We start from the raw sequence: 10,852 nt of genomic DNA, 5'->3' as shown, positions 1-10,852 counted from the left end.
AAATTGTTCTGCAGGAGGGCTCAGGAGGGCTATTGAATGGATGGAGCATAGTCACATAGATCGCGGTACGGTCCGGTACGGGAACGAGGATCGGGAACGAGATTCGGCAGTTAGGACGTATCGGATACGGCGGGGGTAGGTTCATTTCGGTACGTCCCGGTACGTTCCGATACGGTGTATCGTGTATTTCGGTACGGTGTACCCATGAACCATGGTTTATACAAAAAGTTCCAGCCATTATTTACATCAAAATTCATTAACAGGAAAACAAATAACATAATTTTAATATTTCCCAGCAAGAATTACTTTAAAAAACAGTTAAGTAACAAACTAACACTTCAATACATCAAAACAATTTTCCAAAACAATTTTCCAGCAACACATCAAAACAGTTTTCCAAGTTTCCAACACTAAAAAACAAAAAACAGAATTCCCAGAAAAACAATAACAGAAAAGTTTTCTTCAATCCACGCGTTGTCTTTTTCCTTGCCCATTCTCCATGTCTTCATCTAAATTCTCCCAAAACATTTCTTCTAATCGTGAACTTGAGCCTTCAATATAAGTGTTTTCAGGATTCATGTCCCACTTTTTGTATGGGCCTGCTTTATATGAATCCGAGAAACGAGATAGGAGTCGAATATTGGAGTGAATGAAAACCAATTTGTCGGCTCTTTTGCAATTTAACCTATTTCTTTTCACATTGTGAATGTAAGAATAGGTACTCCAATTTCTTTCCGCCGAAGAGCTACTAATCGGTTGGGAAAGTACCTTCTTTGCTATCACGGCTAATTCCGGGGTTTCGGCTCCATATGTTGACCACCAATCTATTGCATCCATTGTCACGGCATCCGTTTGTGTTGCCGCCACAAAATATAGAGAGATGCAAACCTTGTTTTAGCCACCCTTAACAACTCTAATGTGGAATTTTCTCGAAAAATTGACAAGACTTGAGTGTGGTTTAGAAAGTATTTGACAATTGTTTTCCCTCTCTTATAGGTATTATTTAACCAAAAAAATTCTTTTGATAAATCTTTGAAAATCAAATTTAGAGTATGTACGCAACAAGGTGACCAAAATATATGTTTGTATACCTTCTCGACTTCTCTTCCGGCAGCTTTGCAATTAGCTGCGTTATCCGTGACCACTTGCAAAACGTTGCTCGGTCCAACCTCATCGATAGCTCCAAGAAGATACTTAGAGATTTCCACACCTGTTTTTTCGACTCCCGAGAAATCTTCCGCGTACATAAACATAGAACCACGGGCATTCACCGCAAGAACATTGATGAGTGGCTTATGTTTGCCATTCGACCACCCATCGGAAACAATAGAAACCCCTTGCGTGTACCAAGTATCTTTGACTTGGGTTAGGTCTTTCTCAACATCTCTCATACACTCATCTAACAAAACAGTTCTTGCTTTTTCACTAGACGGAGGTTTGTATCCCTCCGGGGCCTTCTTGAGTGCATTGAGCATTTCAATAAATTGTGGATTCCGCAAGACGTTAAACGGGATACCATTAGCACACAATCCTCTAATTATTTTCATGTCAACCGCATTTCGCTCCATAAGACCAAAAGATTCCTCAATTCCTTTTCTTGATGTTGCTTTTTTCGAAAGTATAGAATTCTTTAAAGATTTTGAAACACCTCCGCTCTCAGCTTCTTTAACCTTGCTCAAAAGTCTTTGTAGCTTCTCCCGGTCCTTAATCATAACCGGACATCTTCTTATTTCTACGGTCTTCCCAGGTTGAGCCCCAAAGAAATGTGTGTGAATTCTGGTATACGAGCTTGTGTATTGGACTTTGCAGTGGTTGCAAATCCATACCTTTGCCCCCCCTGCATTTTTACCAGTTCCAGAACTAGTAAAAGTGACTTCTTCCAACAGAGGCCTGCTAGCATCCTTATCATTTGTTTTCTTGCTTCCTGTTGTTCCTATATCTGATGCTCTTTGGTCTTCATTCTCAAGATCAACAAAATCTTCTGGTGGTGGTTGTGTTTCACTATCTTCTGTGCGGTTAAAAGATTTGCCAAATACCATTTTCACACCAAGCAAATTAATAAAGAAAGAATATATTGGAAAGGGTCTGTGATGAAGACGTGTAACAGAAGAAGAAGAAGAACCGAGAGAGAGTGGGTGAACCAGTGAGTAGTCATGTGGGATAAGAAGCATCTTAAATAATTATTGGAATCAAGATTCACTGGAGGAATTAGATGTAGGAATCGAAGAAACGTACCAGGAATCGATGAGATTGATACTTTATCGTAGCGTCACGGTTTTTACAAGTTCCCGCTCAAACCAAAATTGGCGATTCCAAGTCCAAAATTGGCGATCCTAATCGTGTTTCTGTGCAATCTGGATCGCCGATTTCATGGTTCCATGACCGAATTGAAGATTAAACGGGATCGTAGGGTACCCGTATCCGACAGCGAATCGGCCGCCGACTGGAACGAAAACGAACCCCGTTTGGGAACGGGACGTTCGGAACGGAGATCGTGACTACCTTGGCGATCTATGTGACTATGGGATGGAGAAAGTAAAAGGTAGTTTGGCTATTGAATTATGGTTTCTAACTCTTTTCATGTTCCTGGTAATTCATTTTATGTTTTGTATTTCATTATTATATTTTTTTATTTAGAGCATATAAACATGAACTATAATTAGTACCTCAAATATACTTATACATCAATAAATGAATCATTGTAATTAATAATATTGTGGTTGTGGTCCTTGTTTTTTAGAACTCTGACAATTGAAATGGATTTAGTCGCTGACCTATTTTGAACATTTAAGAAATGCTTTAATATTCTAATTATCTTTTTGAATATCGAAGACATGGTTTTGGTCATTTGTATTGTTCATTTCATTTACAAGATTCACGTCTTATAATTTTTTAAGAGTAGTCTTTATGCATTTTAGCTAACATATTCCAGGTAGTTATCAAAAATGGATAAACTGACATGATTTTGTAGCTTCAATGTTACTTTATAACAAAAATTAGAAGGATAGACTTTTGGTTGTATAAATCTTGATTGCAATATGTTTATATATATATATATATATATATATATATATATATATATATATATATATATATATATATATATATATATAATGTTTTTGCTAATTATGCTCTAAAACAAAAGAAGAAGGTGATAATTTTCATATTTCTTGATTATAAGTTTCCATATGCATGATTTTTAGTTTTCAATGTAGTTCTTGAAACACAAATGGCTAAATGTACACTGGTTAGTGGTAAAAAAAAAAAAAAAAAACAGAGGTCGTAAACTAAGTTCAGATTTGAAGATAATTTTTCCCTACATTTGGTTTGGTAAATGCAACCTGCGTCTTGCTTGACTTTAGTACATGTACAGATGCTTGAAGCTTTATCACTTTCAAGTGAAGGTATGAAATTATGGATTTGTCTAAATATTTTCAGTAAGTTTGATTTCTAGATTATTAACTACCTTTTGTAAAAGGATCACCTGCTTCTTGCTTGATGTTTAGAGATAGATGAACACCTAGGAACCGAATTCTAGACTAATGAATGCAACAACGGACTTGGGAGAAATCTATATGCTGATGTATATTCCTAGGGATGTTACTGCATGGATGAAAGAGAAGTTTGTTCACTATCAATGGGGGGAATTCATTTAAGGTTAATTAGGGATGCAGTTGTGGATATCTTGAAGTTACACATGGTTTTGTGTATATTTGATATCAAATTCTTCTTTAGTTTTTAAGGTGATGGAGATGTTCGATTAATGTATGAGTTTTATAGTCTTAGGTGAAGATAATGTTTATTATCAGTAAGTTAATAAAGTCCAATAGTTTATGTTGGTGATTTTGATCATCAATGTTATTTAAGTGTAATGAGATTACTTTGTGTTGACCAAAAATGATCTTGATAAATATTAAACAAGTAAGGAAGGTGTGGAGTACACACTTGTTTAAGTTTGATCAAGTTTCAAAGTACACTGTCATTTAGGGGCGAAGCCCCTGAACGAATGGGGGTCTAGGGGCAGCGCCCCTGGGAGCGGGGTCCAAGGGGCGGCAGCCCCTGGCGGGGTCCAAGGGGCAGAGCCCCTGGCTGGGATCGAGCTGTTTTATGACAGTTTTTATGGTTTTATGACAGTTTAAAAAAATGCATCAGAAAATTGATTTTCCAAATAATTGACCATTGGTTTGACCCTTATCCATATATCCGTTTTATGACAGTTTTTATGGTTTTATGACAGTTTAAAACTGTCATATGACAGTTTTCAGACAAAGTTGTTAAAAGTTGGTTTTTGTCTCATTTTCTGGTACATACGAAAATATCATCAAACATTCTTTGTTCTTGTCTATCTGAGTCTTATCCAATTGAAGATTTGGGAGTACCACCAAATACTTCGATTTGAAAGTGATAATCACAATTCTCAGAATTTCCAAGCCTTTCTAAACCCAAATTTCTAACATAAATCGAAGTATTTTGTGATCATGGCAAGTGGCGATTCTGTGAAGGATATGACAAGCAAGTTTAACCAATTGAACAAGTTTGAAGGACAAGATTTTCGTAGATGGCAGAAGAAGATGCACTTTCTCCTTACCACTCTGAAAGTGGTATATGTTCTGAGTACACCCATGCCGGTCTTACCAGAATCTGTTGAAGATGAACCTTTGGAGGCAACAAGAAGGAGATCAAAGTGGGAAAATGATGATTACATATGTCGTGGTCATATTCTCAATGGTATGTCTGACTCTCTTTTTGATATCTATCAAAATTTCGAATCTGCAAAAGAACTGTGGGATTCTCTTGAATCCAAATACATGGTAGAAGATGCTTCTAGCAAGAAGTTTTTTGTCAGTAACTTTATGGGTTACAAAATGATTGACTCTAGGCCTATTATGGAACAATTCCATGAAATGTTAAGGATCCTGGGACAGTTTGCTCAACACAATCTGAAAATGGATGAAGCCATTTCTGTGGCTGTAATTATTGACAAACTGCCCCCTTCCTGGAAGGATTTTAAACACAATCTGAAACATAACAAAGAGGAATTAACTTTGACTCAACTTGGAAGCCATTTACGGATTGAAGAGTCCTTAAGGACTCAAGAACTTGATAACAATCCCAAAGGCAAGAACCAAGTTGGTTCCTCTTCTGTGAACATGGTGGATGGAGAAGGATCAAAGAATCAAAAGAAGTCTAATGGAAAAAGGAAGTTTAAAGGAAAGGATGAAAAGTCTTCCAACAAGAAGGCTAAAGTGGTGTGTTGGAATTGTAACAAACCGGGTCACTTCAAGAAAGATTGTCGTTTACGTAAAGTGAACAAGGATGGTGCAGGACCAAATGGATCCAAGGATCCAGAGAAGCAACAAGGTCAGATTTCTGTATTCATGCTGAATTCTAAATATATTCAGAATTATATTTCTGTGATTTCTGAAGCATTTTATGTGCAGGATGATAATGTTGCATGGTGGGTTGATTCGGGAGCAACAAGTCATGTTTGCAAAGATTTATATTGGTTCAAGGACTTTCAACCAATTAATGATGGATCTGTTGTAAAGATAGGAAATGTTGCAACTGAACCAATCAAGGGCATAGGATCTGTTTTACTTACTTTTACTTATGGGAAATGTTTGTGTTTGAACAATGTTTTATATGTTCCAAGGATTCGTAAGAATCTCATGTCTGAAATTGTATTAAATAATTGTGGTTACAAACAAGTATTGGAAAGTGACAAGTATATCTTGTCAAGACATGGTTCTTTTATAGGATTTGGATATGTATGTAATGGAATGATTAGGCTAAATATTAATTATCTTTTTATTGATAATTCTGTTTGCATGGCTTCTACTAGTACTAGCAATAATTTTAATAAATATGAATTATGGCATGCTAGACTAGGACACATTCATTACAAAAGATTAAAAGACATGTCTAAAATGAGTTTAATTCCTTCCTTTGATATGCAAAATAATGAAAAATGTAAAACATGCATGCTAACTAAAATCACTAGACAACCTTTCAAAGATGTTGTTAGGGAAAGCAAGGTGTTGGATCTAATACATAGTGATTTATGTGATTTCCATGCAACACCTTCCCTTGGAAACAAAAAGTATGTTGTTACTTTTATTGATGATGCATCTAGATATTGTTATGTCTATTTGCTACATTCTAAGGATGAAGCACTTGATAAATTTAAAATTTATAAACAACAAGTTGAGCTTCATAAAAATGAATTAATAAAAGTCTTACGTACTGATAGAGGTGGTGAGTATTATGATCCAATTTATTTTGAATCAACTGGAATAATACATCAAACCACAGCTCCTTATACACCACAACAAAATGGTGTAGCTGAAAGAAAGAATAGGACTTTGAAAGAAATGGTTAATTCCATGTTGTCTTATTCTGGATTAAGTGAAGGGTTTTGGGGTGAGGCAATGTTAACTGCATGTTACATCTTGAACAGAACTCCAAATAAAAGGAGTAAGAATACTCCTTATGAACTTTGGTGTAAAAAGGTACCAAATTTGAGTTATCTCAAAGTTTGGGGTTGCAGAGCAGTTGTAAGGCTCACTGAACCCAAAAGGAAAACATTGGGTGAGAGAGGTATAGATTGTATCTTTATTGGATATGCCGAGCATTCCAAAGCTTATAGATTCTATGTTTTAGAATCTAATGACTCTGTGTCTGTTAACACTGTTATAGAGTCAAGAGATGCTATCTTTGATGAAGAAAGATTTACATCTATACTGTCACACCCCAAAACCAAGAACGGCGGAAACGTTCTAGGGCGGAGGACTCATGTAAGTATCACAACACAGTAACTGTAAATAAGCAAACAACATCATCCATTGCATTAAATATATAATTTTAATACAAGTGTGTTCTGTACATTATAGACACCAAAAATAACGTATATCAAAATAATAAGATGAGTCTTGAATGCGCTCCATCTTCTCAAAAGCTGGCCTCGGTACCTGTCTACTGATGACCTGAGAATACAAGTTATTTTGAAAGAGTTTATCAGCATTAAGCTGGTGAGTTCATAAGTATTTTAGTGTCGGTATTTGTCATCCAAAAATGTTTGAACATGTATAACGTATAAGTTTGTAAAATGTATGTAACGATTTGCAGTTGTTTGTAAAAGTTTGAATCTCTCAGAAAAACCTATATTTTCTATTAAAGTAGCCTTCTACCAAGGCTTAACTGTTTTGTATGCTCGTTTGATGTAAAAGTGTGTAATTTCCCTAATGTAACTATTATTTAACAAAATATAGTTTGTACATAAACGTTTAAGTGAGGTTATCACTAAAAATATGTAATGGGTAAATTATTGTAGTACTGTAGCCTCGTATTATAAGAACTACTATTGTACTAACTACCTTAAACCGGATTTATATTAAGGCATTACGTGATAAATTGCACCATACTATCGACTAGTAACAACGATAAATGAATGGTCGTAATAACGGAATGACGTTTGGCACCCGCAGACCTGCAGGTCCGGCTGTAGCTAGCAGCAAGGTGTAGGATTGTCAATCCAGTATAGATCTATACGCAAACTCACGCTCTCCCTTCAAGAGAATTCTGGCTACAACTCGAGCCATGACAGTTAAGTCATGCTCCGATTTAAATCACAATAATAAAGTATTCATGTATATGTACTGTTTCTCGTTCTAGTATATGTATATGTATTGTTCTAGCATCATTGTACATGTATTGTTTCTAGTATATGTATATGTATTGTTTCTAGCATCATTGTATAAGTATTGTTTTTAGTATATGTATATGTATTGTTTCTAGCATCATTGTATATGTATTGTTTTATGTATTTTGTTACCCCGATGGTAACTAACTATTGATGTACTGATAAATATGAATATGGAAGTACTTTTATGTCTATACATGTATATATGATATATAACTAATGTTGAAACGACCTTCGGATGGTCACCCGAAATCCCACCAGACCACATCTCAGTGCGCGAAAAGGAAATAAGGCGGATGGCCTTCCTAAGCCCTTTAAACATTACTTATATATATATATATATATATATATATATATATACATATATGGGCATGCAATTTATAAGAAGTAAAACAAAGGTTAATAAAAGCATTTGATAAGTAAAAAGAGTTTGTAAAACATTTGAAGTGAAACAGTTTGATAAACAGTTTGAACATTGGTAAAAATCGTTGTTTTCTTAGTTATTAATCACATGTGATTAAATGCAATCACATGTGATTGAAGCAATAACTATAAGTATTTGACTTGTATTCCCCCCCATAAAGTATTTAAAACATTTAAAATCATTTCAAAGGTTGATTCAAGGGGTATGAACTCACTTGTGGTGAGTCATTTGAATTGCAGTGTCGGATACCGTGCTAGGTGACAAACGGAGACTTGTTTACACGCACGAGCCTAGTTATCATATAATAAGCATATATATAACTAATTAGACAAATAATAACTTAAATAAATAAGTTAAGACACTTAGGAAACATGTAAACACTCTTATGAGTGTTTAAGGTTCAAATGGTTGCATCTAAGTTGCTACGGGACAAGGCAAAAGGGTTTGAAACATCAAATGGCCTTGCATAGGAGTTCACCACCCAACAAACCCCACACCTTGGAGTTTACGGCCGTAAACTCATGGGTTTATGGCCGTGAACTCCTCAAAGGGTGGTCTTGGGTGTTTATGGTGCTATCTTGATCCTAGAACACTCCTAGCTTTGTTGGAATAACACATGAAGTAGTTTAAGGCTCTAGAATACTCCATAGTGGAGTTTTTGGCCTAAAGTCCATTCACCCTAGAGTTTACGGCCGTAAACTCCTATGGGGTGATGGCTTTTAATTGTTTTGAGGCTCTTAAACATCAAGGATGGCTTCCATGAATTTATCTAAGGCTAATGGGGACAAGAGGCACACTTTTGTGCCTTCACTTGGAGTTTACGGCCCAAGATATGTTCCTTGGCCGTAAACTCCTTTCAAGGAGTGATTATTATGTGTTCTACTCTCCATTCTAGTCCCATGTGTTCAAGGTAAATTGTCTTAAGGCCTTAGGGGTGTTTATGGTGCATTTCACCCTTAGAAAAGGGGTTTACGACCCAAGATCCTTCCTTGGCCGTAAACTCCTATAATTCTATCATTTTGAAGTGTTTTGAAGTCCAAACTAAGCACAAGTATTAGTGGTTAAAGTCCTTAGGCTCAAGGAGGCAAGTTAGGGCATGTTTGACCCTTAAAAAGGGGTTTACGGCCCAAGAAGGTCCCTTGGCCGTAAACTCCTCTAACTTGTTGATTTTGGATGCTTTCTAGTCTATAAAGATCATACACAAGGTCCTTTACACGTTGTCTAACACAGAATCGGGACTAGGAAGCCTTAAATTTCCATTTTGGAGTTTACTCCCCAAGAACGTTCTTGGGCGGTAAACTCACGGATCTTGTATTTTGGACATGTAATTGATGTTATAAAGCATATAACAAGTATTAAAACACGTTTAGGAAAGTAGACTCACAATCTGGGATGAAAACCCGAAGATCCGTCAGAGAGAATTGGCTTTTCTCTAGTTGGAATTGTGAATAATGAATTAATTAAATTCAGAAATCTATTTATAGTCCTGGAATATTTTGATAGAAAATATTTTTATTCCAGAAGTCGGACTATAACATTATGAAACTTAAAATGTTCAAGTTTCACAGTTACAGGAGCATCCACTCTCCTGATACGTCCAGAAACGTAAACCCTAATGTACACAAACTTGTTCGGACAAGTCTGAAATTTACAGAAATTGGACTAGCTTCTATTGAATAGATAATGTTCGTACAATGGAAATTTCAGGTTGTCACATCATCCCCCTGTTAGAAGGAATTTCATCCCGAAATTAGAATTTAAGCAAATAAGAAGTTACAAATAACTAAGCGAAAAGATGAGGATATTTCAGTTTCATCTGATCCTCGCATTCCCAAGTGAATTCTGGTCCTCGCTTGGCGTTCCAGCGAACCTTCACGATAGGGATACGACTTTGCTTCGTCTGCTTGACCTCACGGTCCATGATCTCTACAGGTTCTTCCACGAAGTTGAGGCTCTCGTTGATCTCGATCTCGTCTAGTGGGATTACGAGAGTCTCATCGGACAGACACTTTTTTCAAGTTAGATACGTGGAATGTAGAATGTACGTTACGAAGTGTGTCGGGTAGATCAAGTTTGTAAGCTACGGGGCCGACTCTTGCGAGAATCTCGAAAGGCCCTATGTACCTAGGATGAAGCTTCCCACGCTTTCCGAAGCGTATCAAGCCCTTCCAGGGTGAGACTTTGAGAAGGACTCGGTCTCCCACCTGAAATTCCAAAGGTTTTCTGCATTTATCAGCGTAGCTCTTTTGTCGGTCTCTAGAGGCTTTCAATCGTTCACGAATCTGAATGATCTTCTCTGTCGTTTCCCGAATGATTTCCGGACCAGTGAGAGTACTGTCGGAAGCTTGCCCTCTAGCTAATTGGGTATCCCCCACCTCAGCCCAGCACAGAGGGGATCTGCACTTTCGGCCGTAGAGAGCTTCAAATGGTGCTGCTTTTATGCTTGTGTGATAACTGTTGTTGTAGGAAAATTCGACGAGGGGTAAATGAGTATCCCACGCTTTTCCAAAGTCAATTACACAAGCACGCAACATATCTTCTAAAGTCTGGATTGTCCTCTCACTCTGTCCGTCAGTCTGTGGATGGTAGGCTGTGCTCATGTCCAACCTTGTTCCTAGGGAATGTTGCAGTGATTGCCAAAATCTTGAGGTGAACCTACTATCTCTATCGGAGATAATGGATATAGGTACACCATGTAGTCGTACGATTTCCCTAATGTATGTTCTCGT

General features: G+C 36.8%; 1 protein-coding gene across 1 annotated transcript; it reads right to left on the bottom strand.

The window, feature by feature from the left end:
* Positions 1-323: 323 nt before the first annotated feature.
* On the bottom strand, positions 324-2,558 carry LOC145014296 (uncharacterized). Its single transcript, XM_078972681.1, has 2 exons — positions 1,092-2,558; positions 324-824 (listed from the first exon to the last, which is right to left on the bottom strand). Exons 1-2 carry the CDS (start codon positions 2,169-2,171, stop codon positions 786-788), a joined length of 1,119 nt encoding a protein of 372 aa, XP_078828807.1. The 5' UTR covers positions 2,172-2,558; the 3' UTR covers positions 324-785.
* Positions 2,559-10,852: the final 8,294 nt, after the last annotated feature.

Source organism: Lactuca saligna, chromosome 9, assembly GCF_052625555.1.
Source record: "Lactuca saligna cultivar CGN05327 chromosome 9, ASM5262555v1, whole genome shotgun sequence".
Taxonomy (NCBI): Eukaryota; Viridiplantae; Streptophyta; class Magnoliopsida; order Asterales; family Asteraceae; genus Lactuca; species Lactuca saligna.
The sequence above is the reverse complement of the archived record's forward strand: the minus strand, read 5'-3'. Positions and strand labels throughout refer to the sequence as shown.

Bases quoted from the DNA above. Each gene is read 5' to 3' on its own strand.
- LOC145014296 (XM_078972681.1), bottom strand. From the start codon at position 2,171: ATGCTTCTTATCCCACATGACTACTCACTGGTTCACCCACTCTCTCTC. The intron at 825-1,091 runs GTATACAAACAT...TGGATGCAATAG, and splicing joins CCGGAAGAGAAGTCGAGAAG to ATTGGTGGTCAACATATGGA.